The sequence below is a fragment of the Bacillus rossius genome, chromosome 1 (assembly GCF_032445375.1).
Source record: "Bacillus rossius redtenbacheri isolate Brsri chromosome 1, Brsri_v3, whole genome shotgun sequence".
Lineage (NCBI taxonomy): Eukaryota > Metazoa > Arthropoda > Insecta > Phasmatodea > Bacillidae > Bacillus > Bacillus rossius.
Window position 1 is genome coordinate 140860415 of NC_086330.1, and position 23317 is coordinate 140883731.

The 23317-nt window shown below is 38.9% G+C and overlaps 2 protein-coding genes across 6 annotated transcripts; one reads left to right on the forward strand and one right to left on the reverse strand.

Annotated features, from left to right (window-relative positions):
- Positions 1–1443: 1443 nt before the first annotated feature.
- LOC134546224 (phosphotriesterase-related protein) lies at positions 1444–18682 on the reverse strand. Of its 5 annotated transcripts, XM_063388851.1 has the most exons (7): positions 18565–18682; positions 17548–17707; positions 17272–17459; positions 12482–12640; positions 11116–11280; positions 10009–10223; positions 1444–1754 (listed from the first exon to the last, which is right to left on the reverse strand). In XM_063388851.1, the coding sequence occupies exons 1-7, from the start codon at positions 18581–18583 to the stop codon at positions 1617–1619; spliced, it is 1044 nt and encodes a 347-aa protein (XP_063244921.1). In that variant the 5' UTR covers positions 18584–18682; the 3' UTR covers positions 1444–1616. The 5 variants fall into 5 exon arrangements, with proteins under 5 accessions (XP_063244921.1, XP_063244923.1, XP_063244925.1 ...); XM_063388853.1 differs by lacking the exons at positions 17272–17459; positions 17548–17707 and having other exon boundaries at positions 1446–1754; positions 12482–12645; positions 18565–18588; XM_063388855.1 differs by lacking the exons at positions 17272–17459; positions 18565–18682 and having other exon boundaries at positions 1446–1754; positions 17548–17614.
- On the forward strand, positions 18471–23046 carry LOC134546225 (renalase-like). Its single transcript, XM_063388857.1, is given in 2 exon segments — positions 18471–19095; positions 19098–23046. Coding segments are annotated over 2 exon segments (1044 nt in total). The 5' UTR covers positions 18471–18804; the 3' UTR covers positions 19851–23046.
- Positions 23047–23317: the final 271 nt, after the last annotated feature.

The following is a 23317-nucleotide window of genomic DNA, read 5'->3' on the forward strand; positions in this document are numbered from 1 at the left end:
TTAAATAACGTAACCTGAAAATAAACTCAACAATAACAATAAACAATCCCGGCACAGACATCAAACAGTATTTTTAGCGTAGCGTAACACTTTTGTCTAAATAATTAATACTTCTCTCAAACCTCCGTCTTTCGATGTATCGAATGGTGTTGTGTTGCTCACGTCGCATACTACGTACGGTATAATCTATGGTTGTGCGCGCAACTGTTTGTTAACTTTGTTTTGAGAATTTAGAGGTTAGAAAATACGTTGCGTTGGTATTTGTGTATCTTTGTTCTACTTCATTAATCATTTAGCTGGAAATTTATCTACCAGTTTAAGTAAATTTTGTTGTAGTAATACCACGCTACTAGTAGAATTTATACGTTATAGTGAAAATGATACTTTAAACTGAAACCGTTTTGAATGGCGAAGATACGATTTTTGGCGGGGACTTTAAAAAAATTCGTTAAGTGAAATATACTTTATAATAAGGAACGTTATTGTACCGGTATTATACTGTACATTTTTATTAAATTACGATTTCTTTTTCAACTAGAACAAACGAACTTCGGTAAGCTATTGAACTTTCGTTTGGCTCGAAATATTTCGCTAAAAACGAACTTCGACAGATGAAATTCTTACGGAAATCGAAAATGAAAGTAGCAAAATTTCGATTTCGGTATCGGTATACCGAACATTCGCACAACCCTATAAATTTATCTATAAAATCTCTGAAATGGTTTATGCACAGTGATTTTTACAATTAAATGTTAATTTTTAATTATACAAATTTCTCTCAAGCATATCCATTAAAAAACATTTGCAAACATTGATGGTTGCTGTATGTTTGATGCAACAGCAAAAATCTATTTATATACATTAATTTATTTTTGGTTGTCACACAGGTAAAAACTGTGTGTTCACAATAATGCTATATTTTGTTGTCACATTTCGATCTTGCAACGCGTGCCATTGCACTTTTGTGATTCCAGCATAAAAGAATTGTTACTGTAATGTAAATTACTAATACACAAGAATTGCTAATAAAATTTAAATTTAAATAAGACAAGGTTAAGTGCCGGCCAAACATCTTACGAGCTGTCAAGAGGGTGAGGACATAAGGGGTGGGTGAGATGAAAAGAGAAGTAGGGGAAGGGAATGTGTATTAGTTGGGTCTGGCCAAGAAGGTTGAAAATCTCTCTGGGTGCAGCATCTCTCTTTGATTGCTACACCTGTTTAAATATCATTGCCACATAGTGTTTAACGAATGATGAAGCCAAGCAGTAAGCGTAGAAAAGGCATGAACAATGTTTTTAGAACAGCTGATCTGTAATGGAGCCTTGCCGAGTTGGCACCATTTGGTCTACTATTTGGCCAGGCTGAACCGTTTCGAGTAACATGTCCCCATAAAACTATTCAGTCTAGCTCACGAGATGTTTTGCACTGTAGTTTTAACACATAGATAAACGCAGTATCCTTACTTTATACGTAGTTATTTAATTTATATATAATCAAGATGTACATCCAAAGCATGGAAACACTGGATAACATAGTGCTTTTAAATACATGTTAGCTTATAAACAATAAATATGACTAATTAGAATTGGCACAGAACAAAATGTATGTTATTTGGATTATTGCTTTATAGAAAGCCAGTTTTGTGGGTTCTTAATAGTTATTTTATCGATTACTTGTTGGGGAATACCTTTGGCCAACATTTTGTGTACAATGTTGATCAAAATATGAGCGTACCCATGGCCTCCATAGTCCATCTGAAACAGTAATAAAAAAAAAAGTTTACTTCAAAAGTGTACCATGCAAACATATAGGGAAATAGGTGCAAAATTTTATGTACAGTTAACTCTCGATTATCCGTGTTAATTGGGACCTTCCGATGCCCGGATAATTGAATGCCCATAAAAAACCCGGATAATCCGTTCCACCACTTAAAAATGGTGTATTTACTGGCAAAAGAGTGTCTTCAGTAGAATTCTATGAGTACAAGCAAAGGCTTTGTATACCGTGTCCCAGCTTATTGGACCGTAAACAATACTGGCACTGTGTTGCCGCCATCCTTCTCCTGTCCCCTTTATTGCTACGGGAGGGAGAGCGGCCGCAGTCCCAACTCAGCATCTCCCTCCACCCTTTTAACGACCTATTATCCGGGGTCACTACAAAATAAGTGTCTGAACCACAGCACAATATTATACACCTTTTCCTCCCCCCCCCCCCCCCCCCATCCAGCTATTGCATTTTATTTTTCTACCTCGCGCGGCAAGATATTGTTTCTTGTTAATTCCGCCTATTAAAATTAGGATGCACTTTACAGTCATAACTATGAGTAAGGGATACTATGAGACCTTCAAAGTTACAAGAGGTTTGAAATGCACCGTCAGTTTGACTACGTAAATAGTAATCCTAAACTAATCTGGTTATTACGAGTGCTTCCTTGTTGGCTCTTTCGAAAGAAAGAGTGATTTAAATGGCATCTTCAAACAAGGAAAAATACCGTTAGTTGGAAGGAAAAAAAGGTTCACGCAGTAAACTAAGGCTGCAAAGCGAGAGAGGGCCGTAACTATGCTGGCGCCGGGGCTGTGGACCATAACTCGCAGCTATAGCTGTCGAGAAAGAATGAAGGCTGTTGACGGGTGTGGGTGTGGGGTGAGGAAGGGGTGTCTGGTGGAGAACAACATGCTCCCTTTCTCTCTCTCTCGCTCGGCGGTTTCAAGAAGCCCTCCCCCTCCCATTGTGGTACTGGCTGCTTCGGCCGGTAGAGGGGAAATTCCTAAACCACCCCCCTCTCCAACCCCCACATGTTTGTACGTGTGTACGAGAGCCATGTTCCTTTGGTGCGTGTGAGACCTCGTTGCGCGCGTGTGTGTGTGTGTGTATGGCAAAAAAAAACACAAGCACTCTTCTTGTGTAGCTTTACAGGTTTTAATGATGCAATATTCCAATAGGTAAAGGAGGTAGAGGGACCTTTTTTTTTTAGCATGGCGGGGCGCTATGAAAAGAACGCTTGAAAAGAAAATAAAAAGTGTGGGGGGGGGGGGGGGGGGGGGAATTGAGCCGGAAGCAGCAGTCAAGGCATTCCTTTTTGGTTTAGAGTGTGACAAATTGACGGGGAAGGCAGCGGGGGAATGTAGGTCTGAAGGGTCAGGTAAATATCTTTCTGACACAGCAATAAAACAAAATAAAAATAGTGCAGCGCAGTCGCGGTGTAGCTACACCCCGTCATTTTTTTTACAACTTCATAAAAAAATCAAGCACGGATAACCCGAAAACCGGATAATCCAGGCCCGGATAATCGAGTTTACTGTAGTTCCAATACCTAGTTAGTCTGCATCAAACTGAAATTGTTTTTAACTAGTTGACCAGTGCGGAATTCCGCAGTGTGCACCAAATTGTTTTGTTTGGCATTCCATTCTTTAAAAATGTGGGAGGAATGACATTTCGAAGAAGAATAGAAAAACGTAAACAGGTGTTGGTACAAAAGAAGACATGTAATTGAACACATCAGTACAAATAGCTGTTACACAATTTTTTTTTACAGAAGTATTATATTCAAACATACCTATAATATACGCGTTTACAAAACCTCTTTAAATACAATGTTGGAAGTGATGATGTGATCATTGTTAATTTTTTTGTTGTACATATCTTCAATACTAACTCATGCTATGGGAAGTAAATGTAAGAGTTTATGTTTGTAGGTTATGTTTGTGATACAAAATATTAACAGTAATTTCAAAAGTACTTACTTATAAGAAAAGTCTGACGTGCCAGAAGTTTTAGTTAAGTGGTTTTTTGGTGGAAATTTTGGTTAAATTGAAGGATCCTCCAAGATTTCTTTATCATAAGTTCTGTTTATTATTACGGAAGTGCAATTTAAAAGAAAATATGCAAACGCTGATGTTTCACCTGGATATCCAATTCAATATTTATCGAATCCGATTCAATATCTATCAAAAAATCGGTGCATCCATTAAAGGACTTCTTCTTAGTTGATTTTAAATCTCAAATCATGGAATTTGATAAAGGAATAATGATGATCTCACGGACCGACATAAAAACAGGCTAGAGAAATAATATATAAGATCCTTTTGGGAAGAAGTATTTAATAGCAAATGTACAATGTTTCAGGAAGTGATTTGAAATAGTCATAAGATGATTTGATGGTGGTCATGATGGTATTTGGATATGTGTTTATAAATCAAAGTAAAGCTCGAAGAGTTGCACTTGTAACATGCTTACACAGTGGAACCTCTTTATTACGAGTACAGGATACTACGAGACCTTCGAAGATACAAGAGTTTTGTAATGCACCGTCAGACTACGTAAATCATACTTAATTTGTCTGGTAATTACGAGTGTTTCCTTGTTGGCCCTTCCGTAAGTACGAGTGATTTAAATGGCATCTTGAAAAAAAGTTCACGCAGTTATAACAAAGATCGCTAAAAGAGTGACGAGGAAGGAAGTGGCGTGACTGGTGACAAGCCACGTGCCTTGTCTCTCGTTCCACTACTTTCCGCCATAGGGTTGAAGGGGGGAAGAGGAGAGGTTGTGGGTGGGAGTGTGGTGACTAACAACATGCGTGCGCTCTCTCTCTATTGGCTCTCGCTTGAGGCGACTGCTACTTCCCCTCCTTTTCTTTTCCTCATCCCATTATTCCCCAGCATTTTCCTCTCTCTTTGTTGTCTCTTTCTCTCTCTACCCTAGGTTGAAGGTTGACATTGAAAAAAGATGCTTGAAAAGGCACATCCGGCAAGGGGTGAAGGAATTTTTCAGCAGCACGCAAAGGCTCGCAAAAAAAGGGAGGGGGGAAGAGGAAAATGCATCAGAGATGAAACGCTTATAGTGAGACTGGCCACAAATATAACCTAACCAGGACGTATAAACTGATTACCGTTCACCGCTGTGGTGACGTCGTCCCGACCATGGCCTCTAAGCCCGTGCTCCGCATTGCTAGTACCAGATCCTGTTTTCGGAGTGCACCCCTAGCCCAGCGGGGGAAATGAGTCAGGCGAGCGCCTCGGGCATGACTCCACTACACTCAAACTTCAGGGCACAAAACCCAGTGGGCTCCACCCCATAAAACAATTAAGGAACAAGACATTAGGACACAATTATTAATTCACAAGCATTAAACAACTGCGTTGTAGCTACTCCGTGCGAGCACCGCACGCACGGAGTAGACAACGAACCTCATTACCAGTCACCGCGGCCACTGGTCTTAATTAAAGTGCCCGTGACAATGTTTGAGTCAGATTAGGAGAAATCCAACTAGAACAGCTCACAGTGAGACAATATGTTAATAAATTTACAGTCGCTAACTTGATGCCACAATTCAAATAATTAAATACTATAAAACAGTTGCTAAGCCTTAATTACCCAATTACCACGTGCTACCCTTTAATTGATCACCTGGAATGTGTTTTAGCTTATAATAGAGCAAATTAAGTTGATACAAGTTTTTTTTTTACAAAGGAGGTGAAAGTTTCCCTCCCTTGCGAGGCGGCCATGTTCGGCAGTCTCCAAACACTACACTCCGCGCCGGGTCAAGACTGTCTGTCCGCAAGCAGCCTTCAATTTTGTTCCACCGATCGTTCACTCTGCACTTGATTTAATAACAAAACCTTTTTAATTCATTGCTGCTCACGTATTTTGCGGATCACGCAATTTTCGGCAGTGGCCGACTCCAGCCAACTCGTTTTCGTTAAGATCGCCGCGCATACGCCTGCCGGCTAGAACCTCACGTAAGTATAGAATAGAATTTAGGATCACGCTCATTGAGCTCTCCTAAGACAATTAACTTTCGGCGCTGGCCATCTCCAGCGAACTAGTAATCACGTCCCCGCGAGACTGGCGGCAAATTCACAGTATTATGTTAGTGTCGTGTTTTGTTTTGTAATCAGCATGTGTTAGTGTAATTGTACAACGGCTCAGACGTTGCATAGCGCATTATCATAGCTTTTGTAGCGGTTCTGCCACCACGTAGTGTATGTGTAGGGAGTACAGCGTACCCATGCGTACCACCGGAGAAGTCCGGATTAAAAGCCAATTTAATGTAAACTGTGTCGTCTACGATTATTCCGCACCATTCCGTCCTCCACACGGCCGAGCGGCCTCACAGCCAAGTAGGGAGTTTCAGGGTAGATTACCAGCCACGTACCTGGCGGGGCACGCGGGGGCAGAGTACCCGCAACCCATTACCAATGGCCTAGTGTCCCTCCCACTAGCCTGGCGCCACCCCCTCCCCCCCAGCCAACAGCAGCACCGACGCCCGTAGCGCCCGTCAGGTACTTCCCGGGCCTTCTACAGAGGCCGGATGACGGCAGCGCTTAAAGAACCGTAGAGTGCGTCTGTGTGTGTTACGTCAGCCAAGGTTCTCCCCTAGTTGCTAGCTGCTGCGCTGACTTTCACTATAGGGGGAAATCTAAAAATAAACCAGCCTACACAGGAAAGGAAGCCTTCGCCCCTCCCTTCGCGATTCCTTCTTCTCGCAATTCTTTTATTTTCCCTTCTCCGCTTCACTTACCTTTCCTCCTTCAGGTAACGACCGTGGCCCCAGCTGCTATCTTAGCTGTGTTCCCTTGCTCCATCATGCGTCAGGCCAATTCATTCCCAATTAAAACGAAAACCAATCAAAAAATCATAGAGACATTTTCAATTTGGAATTTAATTTGCTACAACTTATATTCAATGCGTTTTTCACTCAAGTGCGCCATTTTCGAATTACGGTGTAAAATTAAGACATTTTTTAAAGGTTCAGGAATCTTAACTTTGACTTTAATTTTCTGTGTTCAGTTATTACGAGTATTCGTAGTTACGAGGATTTTTCCCACCATTGTCAGCTCTCGTAGTAACGAGGTTACACTGTATTAATAAGTATGTATAACAATTTTTAAGTGCATTCATTTTTACTATCATTTTGGTACATCATATTAAAGTGGCTATCTGCCACAATCTATATATATAAAAATGAAACCCGTTTTCCTTGGTCACGGCATCACGCGTGAACGGCTGGACCGATTTCACTAATTTTTTTTTTGTTGTGTTTGCTATGGTCAGGAGAAGGTTCTTATGAAAGAAAAAATTAAGAAAATTGTGCGGAAAATTAGAAAATTTAAGAATAATGAATTCCTATTTCCCTTGGTCACGCCATCACGCGTAAATGACTGAACCGATTTAACTAATTCTTTTTTTGTTGTGTTTGTTATTGTCACGAGAAGGTTCTTATGAAAGAAAAAATTTAACGGAAAATTAGAAAATTTAAGAATACTGAACCACCATTTATAAAATTATTTCCAAACTAACCCAACACTTTGTACAATATAAATATTTTTAAAGTAACCTTATGACATTCAGCTTTAAGCGTTTACAGTTTCCAGTGCGGCTTGCATTTGCAATGTCAATAAATAAATCGCAAGGGCAGTCGCTAAGTGTATGTGGCATCAACCTAGAAAATCCATGTTTTTCACATGGCCAATTATATGTCGCCTGTTCCCGTGTCGGAAAACCATCAACATTATTTATTTACGCGCCAGAACATAAAACTAAAAATATAGTTTATCAAAAAGCATTAGATTAGAGAGAAGCAGTGAGGGGTACAGAGACTATTAGTTGATTTATAGAGCGCGCGTGGTATTGAGCTCATTGTTTACTTAAAAATGCCAAGTTGTTCAATAGCAATTTGTAAAAACATTAGTGGAATTATTGAATCCTATGGAATAAACACTATTTTGACAATATATATTTTGTTTTTTATTTAATTAAATTAGTAAGGTCCTTTTCAGTTATAGTGATACCAGGGAATTATGAATTCATTTTTATATGGAGGATATTATAGATTGCAGTTCAAATTGAATAGGTACTGATACCTAAGATAGGTCAGCTATACAAAATAAAGTAGTGCATCATTGCTACGCTAAGGCGGTACGAAGTTCGCCGGGTCAGCTAGTCACTTATAAATATTGTTAAAAGTGTGGGAAGACACAAGGATAGCCCAATTAATTAACTAGATCTTTTCTTTAGCTAATATTTACACTATTATTTATTCAAACACTTAAAATGTCTGCCCACAAATTAATCACTCTTTCAAGTCCACAATTTACTCTCACCAGTGGAGCTCGGCTCGACAGTGGCTCTCACTACTGCTCGTCTGTTACCTCGCACCTCTGTCCCAAACACTGCCATGCACGACTTGCTCGTCTGCCACACACAGCACAGTCCCAGATGCTTCTGTCCCCAATGCACCAATTTTCGCACACGATGCCAGTTTCTCATCGTCCACTTTTGCTCACCAAGCCCTCTTCACTTCACTGTCCTCACAGATCAATTCAGGATTCGCCGGTAAGACCACCAACCTAGCCCACACACACGCCGGTGTCAACCACCAACCCCTGTCACTCTCACACTACATTACGCAGGCCGGCTTCCGTCTTAAATACCTGCCACGTCCCAGAACTGGAAAGGTCTCGTAGCCCTCTGAAGTGAGTGTCATATCATCATATGTAATCCTGACTTAACCCTCGAAGCTCCGAGGACATAGCGTCCTAGTTACGGAGTTTCATGCAGATGAGGCTCTGAGAAACAGGGAGAGAAGCGCCACTCCTAATCAGATTACCGCAGAAGCTTTGGTGCTACCTGTCCGAGAGGTGGGGCCTCCCCTGGTTAGCATCAGGCTGACTGGCATGCCTCGTTGCCTTCTTCTAGTACCCTCGTAACAATATATACACATTACATATGCTATTTCAAATACCAATTCAGCCTTTACCCTAAGATTCTTCAATTTCAAGGCTGCATTCAGTGAGAAAACACAACCTGATGCTTTTTTTGCAGTCAGTTGACTTTTACAAATATTTCTCACACTTTTCATGCAATTTTCAATTTTTACTCTTTCAGTTAAACCATTTAACAGTCCTCTAGTAACACAAAATGGTTTGGTCAGCACTTGGATGAACAAGATACAGACTATTGTTACATTTTTACTGAACGATAGTGCCACAAACCTCTCGAGGGATATAAAGATACATGAAAAAATGCAAAAAGCTGCATCTGCGATTCTGTGAGGATCCTCGCAACTGTTTGGAAAATCAAAGAAAATGGCTGACATCCTTTAAGATGCACTATCAAGGGTCCTGTAGGCTAAAAGGTACTTTAAGGATGGACTCGTAAACAACAATGATCAAACTAAAGACTCCAACCTAACTGTAAAATCATAATTTTTGAAAATACTTAATTTGCTCGGTGAAATTTTGCTACTTTCTCAGAAATGTATTTATAAATTAAGAATTTTCAATGATGGTGATTTTATTTGTGTATTCTCATGTTGAACGAAGGTTGAAAAGCTGTTTCTTAATTTTTTCAACTTGGGAATTGAGAGAGCGCTGGTGCTGCCCTCAATGGAGAAGTGACAGAACACACGTGGTGTGTTTGTATGAGTCTGTTTGTATATGAATAAAATTCTGCCATGTTCAATTCGCTGGCAAAATCTCAAAATTTGAAGCTGGTCTACATAACATATTTTTACATACTTTTCACACAAAACTTTCAAAATCTGCCTGGCATTTCAACCATGAATTATAGCTCTCAGATGTGTATTTGCTTGTATATTATTTTCTTTGTTTATGAAGCAGAGCTGATTTACAGCATGTTCTGCCTTCTTAAAACTGGATACACATAGACTAAGGATAGATTTAAACTGCATTATTAAAAAAAACTATGGTTCTAATATTGAACTGTTTATTTGCCAACATTACTGTCAAAAATGTATGTCGTTGGCATTGTCAGAGTTTCATTATACTTAAACTGTTTGATGTTTCAATAATTGTTTTGTGACAAATTACTGCTTTAAAGTTAATATAATAATTGTAATAAAAATGATTGTTTTGTGTTTCATTTGTAAATAAACACGCAAGGCATTGTTTACACCATCTGTATTTGACAGTGCTGTTGGCAGATTGTTTGGCTCTGTGGTAAGAAGACGATAATCGGTCGACGTGTGTAATTAGTATGGGTACTGACCAGTCTGTGTTTGGTGTGTATGTCATGAGACATGAGCACCCGGTCTTCCCTGCCCTCTCTGAGCAGTGCTGTCACGTTGCTGAGTCGCTGGGCATCGGAGGGCATGTCGTACATCGGGTGTAACTGGTAGTACGAGCACTCTGTGCCGAACAGGTCTTGCTGACAATACGCTCCCAGCGCCGCAAACTCCAGCTGCTCCGACTGAGATAGGGTTCCTGTTCGGCAAACGTCAAACTCATAGCAGTGTTGCTTGCTACCCAGATAGCCATCCGTGTGATTGTGTATGTTTGGGGGAAGGGGGGATTCTCGGGTTGTTAAGTGTTTAGTTTGAAATAATGAATCTCACTGCAATTAGTATTTCAAAACATATCTTACTTCAACAGAATTCTATTTAATTTTGAAACATGAATTCACTGTGCCAATTTCTTTCTCATTTCAAACTTCCAGTTGAGAGTTAATTAAAACCAGTATGAACCTCATATATTTTAGTTTTCACAAAAAACACCCTAATTTATGTTATATCTGTTTCCATTGGCGTTATTAATTAATCTATGTATCTTGTATCTTGCTGTTTAGACTACATCTGTGTACTCATTCTCATTGTTTTTTAAACTCTTCATTACACATGGTTAATAAGTTACGTATCGAACACTATTATTGTAAAAATGTTTTATTAGAGCTGTTGCAAGTTTATAAGTTGTATATTAAAGTGCTTTAAACTCTGAAGTTTTCTGAACCAATCATGGTGAGAAACTGTTGCTTTGCAAAATAAATTATGGGAATGTTGATATATAGGCATGGTAATGCTTTCACTTCTATGATCACTTTGCCATTTCATAAATCCTCTGGTGGAAGTGGAACAAAAGTTTTCATGTCCACATTAATGTTCACCTTGTCTTGAAAATTATTTTTGTCAAATTAACCCACAAATTTGTCTGAGGGTTTGTATAAATAGGTACTTTGCATGTACAAATCAACCACTTCAAAAAGGTCTGTTCCAAAATTTATTAAAATTTAAAGTGGCCTACAAATCTACACTTAAAATGTAGACATATATTGTACAATTGTAACGTTTCTCCAATGTGTCAAAGTAGCATGCATACGTACTGTCCAAGTGTGACATGACTGCCTTCTGGACATCTCCACCTGCCTCTTGAAATAGGCGAATGATCTCAAAAGGAGCTTTGGGATCCCTCCCGGGGTGGAAGCTGACAGCACAGCCTAGCGACGACTGTGCCTCTGCAGTTGCTTGGATGCTGCGCTTTTCAAAATCTGAAGAGGGAGAAAATCTTTTAGTGTTAATGCATATTTTTATTTAGTGCTTACATTGGTAAATGATAATTTAAAAATAATTTAATGTACCTTTCTGATTTTTAATTTAATATTATATTTTGAATTTGTTACTAACGTGGGAGGAAAGACTGCGGTGTGCACCAGGTGCCAGGTGGCCGCGCATGGCACTGACATCACACATGCATTCCTTCGGGCCTTCCAGCGGCCTGCCTATCCAACACACCCTCCCCCCTGCGCCCGCTCTCTCCTTCCTCTGCACTGTTATCTGTCCCCTGGCAGCCTCAGAATTCTGCGTGTAGTGGCATGAATAAGTGTCGTTATTCTGGATGCGTCGACATCAGGTCGACCTGGGATGACGTGACACATCACAACCACACTAGTCGATTCCAGAAAGACGGCCTTGGGTTTAATAGCGACGAGGCCGGCCTCCGCGGGAGTCTCACACCCGATGTGATTTTTATTTTTTACATCATTACTTTATTTAGATATATTCTAAAATGACACCTAACCACGCCACACCCTCCCCCATGCGAGTGGCGCGATGCGGAACGACGGGACCGCACGAGTGTGACTGACAAACAGCAATCAATGAGATTGAATTTCATGTTTACTATAAATTAATTTATTTGAAAAAAATTTGAGATATGAGAAAATAACACTGTCAGGATGTACAGATATAATAAAAATAATCATAGAACAATAGATATTCTTGTAAGCAAAAAAACTTTTAACATATTTAAAACATAAACATGGTTACCACCACAACCCAATGCTCTGTTTCTATTGGTTGCACATTACAAATAAAATAGCTGGGCTTTACTGAACTAATCACGACGGATCTGTGCTTGCATGCATGCCATTGTCAATATTCTATTCCGTAAGATCCATCTCCATTTACATGATGATGTCTGCTTCCTTCTTGTAGGCTATTTATATAAAATTTTACATGATACTCCCGTGTATTTGTTATTGTGTCATAAATAATTACAGATATTCACTTAGTGTGGGTGTAAAAATTGGTGCAAGATGCCCTATGTTAACATAAGCCCTGGTTAGCAAATCAATGAAAATCAACTTGAGCTATGTCCCAAAGCAATTATTTTTCATGTGCACATTTTCATAATTGGATACCAGTATATTGTTTTGAGTTATAAAACAGGCCATTTACAATATTACCAACCACTTATGGGCCAGTCACTGGCGACCTCTCCAATGAATCCACACTTGACTGTTGAATCTTCCAGGCAGCCTTCCGTCATCTCGGTAATGATGACATTGAAGATGTCTTCTTGAGACATGTTCAGAACACTGTGGGGTTGGATTTGAGCCAAGTAGTATCCTGCACTGACAATAAAATACTTAATTGTTTAGGTCTTCAAACATTAAAAAAGAATAAATGATGAGAATACATAAATTATGATTTCACAAAATGCTAACAAGGAATGAAAATTAACGCCCTTAAAAACTAAAGATTGTTACCAACGTAGTGAGTCACAGGGTCTGAGCTTCCAGGCAAAAATTTACATTCGCTTAATGCAAATTTACACTTTGCTGGAGTGGCAACTCTTATAATATTGTGAAACCCAAGTACTAACTACAAGCTAGCGGTAGAATATGTTTTTTAATATTTATGCATTAATTATTGTTTTGTAAAAGATGCTTTAATTCTTGAAGTAAAAATTAATTTACCTCCTAACAATTATCATTTCTGCATGGTTTCTGTTTTACTTTGTCTGGAGGCACACAAGGAACCTCACATCCCAAAAACCAATTAACGCTCGGATATTATGAGAGTAAAAAGTTACAGATACAACGTAGTTATAAAATGTAGGCAATAATGCAAACAAAAATTTTATTGAAACTTTAAACATTGGCAGTATGCTACTTCCTACTGCATTAGCTATTGTGGCCAGTGTCACTGTGCGGTATCATTGTGAGTGTAATTTAATATCCAATCACAAATTTACAACGTTGCAGAAGGAAAATAATATACTCCATTAGAATGGCATGCATAACAGAAGTAGGTAGGTAACAATTAAGTTTCTCAAAGCCCTCCTGTCTTGCAACTTCTTCACCTATTTGGGTATGGAGGGTTAAGGCCAGGGCTGTAAACAGGATCTTGTGAAGGAAGGGGTCAAGTAAAACCATTATAAAGTATTTTTTATGAGTAATTTTTCTTTTATGTTGAGTTTTAAAAGAAATTTTTCACACTAAAATCTCAGGGAACAGTAGATTTTTATAAGGCCAATGTTTTTTCATAGAAATATAAGTAATGATTTTGCTTGAGAAAAGAAAACTTAATTTGTGTATTTTAATTTTTATTATACTTTTTTCTTAAGTCAATTGTGTAATTTTTGTTGAAACAAGTCAGATATTTATTAACGTTATTTAATGTGTATGTGAACTGGCATTAAATATAGACTTCTTGCAAATTGCGTTGCAAGAAGTTGACGCCACTCCCGCTGCCTGTTTTAGTTTTTTAATTAAATATTAACGTTGTAAAAGATCTCAGGGGTTTTAACGGGGGTTCGGCCTCGTGGCTGCAGGCAGGAGCGCGTCTCGGTTCGGAAATTACCTGGGCTATTCAGGCCACCCAGGACGCCTTGTAAATGAATGGTAAACGAGTTACAGGACACTGCACTTTATTCAGTATTGATACACTCATTCGTCCCGATACTGGCCGCGTCCGTTGTCGGACCGCTGTGACAACAGGTATCCCTGTACGTAACGGCGCGCGCAACCAAGATAGATTGCAAAGTTATATCGATAAGCTGAAACAGTGGATTCTCGTCCCTATGAAAGGTTTAGCAGCTAAACACGAAACTGGTGTTGCCACAACTTAGGCTGGCTGGTAAATATGTAGAAAAGTTCCTATGTTCAGGATTGTTTGCAGTCTAGCCTGCTACGAAATATTAACGTCTCTGAAATTACGTGGACACGCCAGCTGGAGACGTACACGTAAAAGTCCCTTGGAAATGAAAGTTATTTAGATAAAACACACGTTACAAATTACACGTTTAGAATGATGATAATTAAAAGGCGAAAGTTAGTCAGTGTTATTCTCAACACTTATTACGGAGGATCTACGACGATGACGATTCATTGGCTAATGAGCCGAAAATTGCGTACCACTACTACGCGGTCTTTAAACTGGACATGGAATTACATATGAAAATAAAGTTCCCTGATGGGAAGAATTTAATAAGTTAAGAGTCGCACGAAATATCGTGCGACTGGGTTGGGGTCGGCGCCGAGCAGATTAAAAGATTTACAAAACTTACACTATTGCTGAAATGTTGAAGATATGCTAGAGCTGATGGCCCGACGTTCGCGGAGCGCCCGACCCCTGCGAGCTCCCAACGGTAACTGAGCGCGAGACCGCCCTAACCACGTGAAACGCGGGAAAACCGACCCGGCCAGTTTTGGACTTAAAGACAAGTTACAAAATATATGCTTATAAAACCATTAGACATAATTTCCCTTACATGAATCCTCTTTTAAATTGTTATTAATTTAGTTGTTTTAATTTGACAGAATAATTATATAATGAATTAGGCGCATTGCCACACTCGGCCGGGCGCTGACGTCGCTTTGGTGTTCGTCGCGGCGCACTTTCACACACTCGGCGGACATCACGCTCGGGCGTGTTCGGCGCACTTAAGAGTAAGTGTTGTGGCATAACGGCCTGTGCGAACCAGAGGGAGCACCGGCGGTCGGCGTCAAAGTATATTTTTGCCACTTTTGTGAATGAGACGTGGTTGGATAAATGTGGGAGGAAATGCATTTATTGTAGCCCACAATAAGGATTACAATAATATTTACTAATAAAGCTCTCTGTAACCTTATGTACCTAAGTTACTATAATTTTATTATTCTGTCTTCACTAGTGTTTTTTTTATTCAAATTCTTGAAGGGAAGGCTCCGGACCTCTAGAACCTCCCTACCCCCTCCACAATCTCATATATGTTCCGGGTGAGTAAAGATGATAAGTACATCACTAGGTTTCTAGTGTTGTATTGACGCCGCCGTCAGTGCTCCCTCTGAGAGCACAGGCCGTTATGTGTCCTCAACACCTGATAAGTGCCGCGCCCCGAACGCGCCCGTGCGCGCAACGTAGTGCAGTGCCCCGAACGGCGTGACGTCAGTCACGGCCTCCTACGTGTGCAAAGCGCCCGGCCGGGTGTGGCACTGCGCAAGGGTATTGTTTATTCATGCATTTGATAATATAAACAGAAACTAATAAATCTAAAACCATCAATAATCAATGTTAATGCAATAATCATTTTATAAAGGGTTATAATTCACAAAACTGGCCGAACTCATCTTCCCGCGCTCCGCAGTTTCCCGCGGAATTTCCCCCCCTCCCTGGCCCCGGCGGCCAGGGAGGTTAGGCAGTCGCCATCCAGCACTCGCCCGGGCCGGCAGCCCACGCACGGGGAGCCTTCAACTTTCGCGCCAACATCTTGTAACTGCAATAGGTAATTATAGCCAAACCGTTTTTATATCAGCTCCCCGGTCGGCCCAAATCGGCCGTTAGCAACCTCGCGCGGTCTATTAATAACATGTGTATCCCATCAGGGATTTTTATATTTTACGTAAGCAATTAGGTGATCCTTCGTGGCACCTGCGCCTCACGCCATAACGTCCCACCTCGGGACATAGTTCTTTGCCCACGCAGGGCGGCACTGCGCCAAATGCGACCACAAACATTCGGACGAGTCATCAGCTGGGACGTGCCACGGCCACGTGTGTGATATCGTACCAGATTCCACCGTGTCCGTACCCAGCTTAACGTGGCCTTCGCCACCCCGCGGACTAGCCGCTTGTGCATATCCTCCTGTGCGGGACTAATCACAGTAATTTAGTGTAACGTGTTTTCATAAGTAAATTCGCGGGACCTGCCGTCCTTATAGTGTCATGTGTTTTCATAAGTAATTTGCGGGACCGATCGCCCACACACCTCACGTCGCGTCCGAGTACTCTCGCAGAAGCCATAACAGGTTCATCGTGCGCGGAGCTTAGGTCGACGATGAAGCGGCCAGTTACGTGAACGTGTGGCGTGTAGACTGTGCTACGCAATAAAACGGCTACAAGTACGTGTGTGTTTCATTAATAAGGCGTCCTGGGAGGCCATAACAGCCCGGGGAGTCCTTTGTCGCCGCATCCCTGCCTGCAGCCATGAGGCCAGGAACCCCACCCTTGAGATTCAAAATTAACCCACCAGTTTAAATTTACGTAAATTCAGATCAGGCAACGGGGACGGCGTCAGTATCACCTCCAAGTGCAAGGCTGTGTGGACTGGCGTGCATAGGACAACTATGAAATTTGAGTGACAACCTTAAAATTAGATGGCAGAGAGATGAAGATAAAGGTGTAATGCAAATCTCTAGAGTGCTTTCGAGAATCATACCTAAAAATTACTCTGGAAACACATATTTTAGCCATTTTAACTTTCCTAAAATTACAGTTTAAAAATTAAAATATGAAAACCGGTCTACTCATCTGCCCTCAGCGTATTCTTAAATACTTTTCATAAACAGACTCCACTTGCATATCTTGAGCAGTTTCAAATCTTGTGTTTTCTTTTTAAGCTTTGGACTCAGTATGTGTACCCAGTGGCGTAGCCAGGATTTGTGTATGGGGGGTGTTAAGAAGCATGGCCCCCCGTATTAAAGCGGGGGTCCCTCGGGAAAATTTAGATTTTAAGGTGTAAAATAGTGCTATTTTAGCAGTTTTCGGTACTTAAATTTAAATATTCCAATGGTAAAAATGTTATTATTTTTAAAATGAAATTTGTTTGAGTGATGAATAAAAAATTAATTAAAGATTTGGCGCTAAAGGGGGGGGTGTTTGAAACCCTAAACTCCTCCTCCTGGCTATGCCCCTGTGTGTACCCAGGAAGTGGGGCCCATAAGTCCTGATCATAATTTTTAATATTTGTATAATTTTAGATCTTTCAGTTTTACTTGCCAGTTCCTGCTATCACATTAACCCCAGTTTCTTGTTGTACTTGTCTCATCAGGGCTAAGTTTCTGTGGAGACCGTGATTTGTGTTCTCAGCCACAGAACCACCGCCCCATTCCAAAAACAAATGCATTTCCTTCAAAACACTTTGCCTGGTGGACTTGTCTAGGCCCAAGTTCTCTCTGCTAGCATACCTGCAGGGAAAAAAAATGCAAAGGAACAGGGAGAAACAGTGAACAAAATAAAAATTTAAAAAATTGTAATTAATTGCACCATGCTTACGGATACTGTCGAACAAGTCCAATATTGCCGAGAGAGATTTTTTTCTCAACAAATGGTTCAATATTCACTGGTGGTGGAATGTAGAAGTGGCTGTAGTTGATCTCTAAATGCTCGTGTGTTAGTGTTCTCCCCAAGGAAGTGGATGGAACTAGACCTAATACTGAAAATTTACCAAAACATTATTTTTTTTGTAATTAAATACAAACAATACCCTACAAATATAATTCAGGTAGGTAAAGAATGCCAATAATATACCTATCTGCCTGCAGCATTTTATTTGATGTTTGACCCGCATTCTGAGAAGTATGTGTGTACCTACTCATGATTAGTATGCTTTACTTTCTGTTTTAAATACTTTTGATCTTCCTTTATCATCTTATTGTATTCTATTGTGCAGAGGGTTATCATGAAAGTGATGTCTTGCCCAGCATTATTTCCTTGTTTGTAATCATATTACTCCACTCAATTTAAATAACTGTCCCCATTATCTAGTTTCCTATATCCAGTCGGAATTTAAAAAAAAAAAAAAAACGCCCCTGTGGAAGTACTGATAAATAAGTAATTACTTTTTTCTGAATAAAATATATGGAACTCTTTTTGCGGCACAGAAAATAAAAAATATGTGATTAAAACATTATAATTATAGTGTATTTTTCTTTCCTTAATAATTTGAATAAATGATGTTAAAGGGTCAGCTGAGTTCCGATTTTCAATGTTGAATTATTTTTTTTTTTTTTCGATAACTCAGTAAGCTCTTGCGTTAAGTGACTACGTTGATTGGGATTTCTGTATACGGTTGATAAGCAAAGCAAGGTGTGACATAACACATATGCACTGTAAATATAGTACATTGTTAGTGCCCTCGTCATAATCGTACGACTTAACACACAATAAGGAACACTGCCCATTGCCACTCACGATTGTTGAAATAATAACCGTAGCAATGATTAACTACGTAACACATTCTTGTTATTTCTATGATTTATTTATTTTTAATTGTTATTTTTATTTCCTTACCTGTTTGAACACTATTCATATTTGAACCGCTTTGCCGATATATACCACAATTGTAATGAAATGATTTTATGCAACTCCCAGAAGAAGGAGATCCCTAAGTTAAGCCAAACATGAATGTGTATCTTTGAGGTTATCGTCCAAGGTTGTTTTTGAAACAATGCTGATAGTAGGTCTTCAGACGTAACAGATAGTAAATAAATACTTTTACGATTTCTATGTCAGTGCACAGTGTATAACGTGATGGTTTTAAAGGTTCTTTTGGTCGGAACAGGTCTAACGAGCTCCCTTATTGGGAATTTCATTAGGAAACAGTGCCAGAAGCCCTTGTTGTTAATAACATGGGATAAAGCTAGAGGAACAGGTGGACGAATGTCAACCAGTAGACATCCATCTGGTAGCGGCGAAGTTGATCTAGGTGCACAGTACATTACTTGTTTACCTGAAAACAAGAGTCGTCATTTTGAAGTTTATAAGACTTTGTTAGATAATCATGTAATCGAACCCTTAAGCGCTCGAGTTGTGGGCTTAAGACTTTCCCTGAAGGTACTGAACATTACGTTGCCCCGAAAGGAATGAGTTCTGTGGTGAAACATTTGCTGAAAGATGTTTTTGATGAAATTAATTTTAACCGTCGTGTAGTTTCATTGTTGAAGGTAAATGGTCAGTGGCTTGTTGAATGTGAAGCAGGACAACAAGAATTGTTTGATATAGTTATCATAACAATACCAGTACCTCAAATATTGCAACTTTCAGGTACTGTAAACGAAAATATTACCCAAAATATCAATCTAGGTATTGCTCTAAAGAGTGTAAAATTCAGTTCAAGGTATGCTTTAGGATTATTTTATGCTGAGAATATTACAATAAATGAACAGTGGGATGTAAAGTACATATATGATGACAGCATTTTTAGGTATGCAGCAGTGGATAACATGAAACGCAACCAACCAGATAGGCCAACAACAGCTGTACTTCACACATCAGTGCAGTATGGGGAAGAAAATGTGGAGAGGAATATTGGTGATGTGCAGTGTGAACTGATGCAGCATTTCAAAACTGTGTTCCCCCATTGGCCAGTTCCTGAAACTGTGAAGTGCCACAAATGGCGATACTCACAGGTTGTCACACCATATTTGGGAACTCCAGGGTTTGTGACAATAGAAGAAGAACCTTTGCTCTTAGCTGGTGGCGACAGCTTTACAAAGTCAACTTTTGATGGTTGCATTGAATCAGCTGAGTTAGTTTCTCGGAAAGTTGTTGAAACCATCAACACCAGAAGTGCCTAGCTAATACTTGATATGACAACAATGGCTGTTATTAGTACCTAAACAAAAGTTGTTTTGTAATAGTAAAAATTTGTCCTTTATTTATGCAACCTAGTGTCTGAGGCAAGGGAGCTGGAGAAGGTGCAGCGTAGAGCAGTAACTTGCGTGATGGGTATGTGGTGGAGAAGGGAAGGGAAATCTGGGGAAATGCATAGCTTGATGGAAATGATTAAGGAGTTGGGGTGGAAAGCATTACAGGGGAGTAGGAGGAGAGTGGAAGGTTAGTCAGACTGTATATGGTTATAAAGGGACAGGGCGGTAGGGGTGCTGGTAACTAGGGTGCTCAGAGATGCAGAGATGGTTATAGAGGACGGGAGATCACGGGTAGAAACTCCAGAGGGAATGGAGTTGAACAGAAAGAGGGAAGCATATCTTCCTTATGAGGACAGAGAGGGAGTGGAATGGGCTGGAAGAAGGAATGCAGGGGGTATGAGAGATGCAAGGGATCTGAGGAGACTAAAAGGAGTGAGGGGAATGAGAGAAAGGGGAGGACTCCTAGCCACTGGATGAAAGCCCAATATCAATTGTAACATGTCAATTTCAATTTGAAACCTCAACCAAAGGATCCGTAAGTTTCAAGGCTGCATTTGGTGAGAAACTTATCATAAATGGATGTCCTTTTTTTTTTTTTTTTTTTTTTTTTTCCAGAATTCAGTTTGTATTTACAAATTTGTCAGAAATTATAATATTTACAAGTTCTAGTAATTAATTTGCCAGTAATAAATTAATCATGAAAGGATGTAGACAACAGTTGTCTGGCTAACAACAAACTATAATTTTTTAATAAATGATAATGTCACAGACCCCTCAAAGGGTTTGAGGATGCATAAAAGGACACAATAGACTCATTCTATCACGTAAAGCTGCATCTATGAGTATAAGGATCCTAGAAACTTCTAACGGTCAACAGAAATAGCCAACATATTTTAGCCTAAAGGATACTTTAATGAGGTGTTTGGTGACAGCAATTATTTACTAGTTAATATATTTTGATAGTTTTACAAGTCAGTTTAGAATTATTGGATCTATTTTTTATTTGACTGTTGAAGTGATGTTTAAATGTCAAGAATATATTACAGTTTAGAATACCCACATGTGGTCAACATCAGGCCTAAAGGCCTTGTGGAGAAAGGTGAAGCAGTGATCACTTATTGGATTTGAATTCCAGAGGACCCAGATTCAAATTCCGGTCAGGCCACTCTGGTTTCGAATTCCATGTTTTCTCTACCTCCTTGGTAAATATGTAGAGTAATGGTATCTGCGAAAAAAAAATGCTAAAAATCTGAAAATACTTTTATTATGTGCTCTTTCACTTCCTCTTTTCAATAAACCAGGCGGAGATAAGAAATTCCAAATACTTTAGGAGATATTGAATTTTTTAATTTTGCAATACAAGACATGTGCAATCTTTCAACCTCCGCAATGTTTGTTAATTTGCAGTGTGTTCGTTAATGCGTAATTAAATAAAATGGTCGATTAGGTCAGGTCAGTTACATTATTAATACTTTCAAAATAAGCGGACATTACACATAATGAGAATTAATTTTAATGGCTGTTTAGTTTTAAAATATTTATAATGTAACTGACCTGACCAAACAAACCGGGACAAAGGATGAACAGTAGGAACTAAAATGGTTGATTAGGTCAGGTCAGTTACATAATAAATACTTTCAAACTAAACTGACATTAAAAATAATATGAATTAATTTTAATGGTTGTTCAGTTTTAAAGTATTTATAATGTAGCTGACCTGACCAAACAAACCAGGACAAAGGATGAACAGTAGAAACTCACGTAATTTTTTTTTTTTTACTTATTACTTGCGCAACAATATCAAAATAACAAATAAAACATTAAAATTTGAAACCGTTAAAAACTCACCTAAGTTAGAGGCGGGTACAATTCCTTTCCCATTAGTAGAAAATGATGTAGTCGTTCACCTACGTCGTGAAAAAAAAAAAATTCTCATAAACAAGCAACAATTGTTAATGCCGCATGAATGCACAGGTATTGTGATGAAAATTAAAAATTTGATATCTCCTAAAGTATTCATAATTTCTTATCTCCGCCGGGTTTAATGAAAAGAGGAAGTTAAAGAGCACAGAATAAAAGTATTTTCGGAATTAAAATTTTTTTTTTAACAAATATCGCCCAAATGTGATAATTAAAAAATTCGATATCACCTAAAGTATTTCGAATTTCTTATCTCCGCCGGTTTTAATGAAAAGAGGAAGTGAAAGAGCGTAGAATGAAAGTATTTTCAGATTTTTAGCACTTTTTTTTTGCAGATACCGTTACCGTACATATTTACCAATCCTTTGAGACAAATACTACTGGGATGGTTCCTGCTTTTTTTATATTCTTATTTTTATTCTGTATTTCTATGAAACGTTAGTAGATTGTCTAAAATAACAAGATCGTAAAAGCCTAAGTGTATTTTTATTGATTTAATTAAAATGTGTTTCTGAGGTTATATTTTCATAGGTGTTATAATTTGAAGTTTTATATATTTATATATTGCAGGAGTTATCCAGTGATTATTGGTCGAAATATGTTTATGACTTTGGAAAGTTTGGTTTGTGTTGCAAGATCTGAGACAGTTGTTTCTTAAGTTAACTTTAAAAAAATTAGTAGATTAATATAAGTAGTAAGCTGTGGTTTTATATTTGTAGGAAATTTCAGAAAATTTTCTAAAATAGGTAACAAGATTGTAAAAGCTTAAATATTGTGTTTCAGGGTATTGTTTCAAAAGCAACTGTTAAAAAGTGTATAAACTTCTTGAAATATCACAATGCTGTTTTTTGGAATAATTAAATAGAATAAGAGAACTCAAAAATACAATTTTCAGATGTTAACTTTCATTTTTTAGGAAGAGCACCTACTCAAGAAAATTACTAATGCTTGTTTCTAGATTGTATTTGTAATGACATTGTGACAACATTGTGACCTGTCAACGTTGAGTCACGTGTATGCAATCCCGTCCAATGGATACATGTCACAAATCATCTCTCAATGGCTACATTCCAAATACTGAGCATGTGTTAATGTTGGGAGCTGCTTGGTTCGGTACATAAAGGCAGTCTGTTGCTAATTGGGCAAGCATTTATGGTGATTGCTATGATTATGTTGGTCAATAAATTCAAATGCATACTTCAAACATTTGATTTGCTTTTATTGTTTCCTTGCTGCATTCATTACTAAACCATTCCCAGACAGCTTTCTGGAGCCAGTTCCAAGCTGTTGCAGGTTTGCGATTGTTTATTCTCAGTGATATTATTAGGGCCACCTGAAAGTTTATATTATAAATAGGTAAAAAATGGTATAAAATGTCAAAAAAAAAACTGTATAGCTGTGTTTAAAATCATAACAAAAATTACAGGCAAAATGGTTCATTTTTTAAAATTATTTTTCCTTAAATTTTTTAATGT

What these genes read in the sequence shown, in the direction of transcription:
- LOC134546224 (XM_063388851.1), bottom strand. An exon ending in AGTCATGTCACACTTGGACA is followed by an intron (nt 10,224 to 11,115) that starts GTACGTATGCAT and finishes TTTGCCGAACAG; the next exon opens with GAACCCTATCTCAGTCGGAG. An exon ending in TACACACCAAACACAGACTG is followed by an intron (nt 1,755 to 10,008) that starts GTCAGTACCCAT and finishes TTACTGTTTCAG; the next exon opens with ATGGACTATGGAGGCCATGG.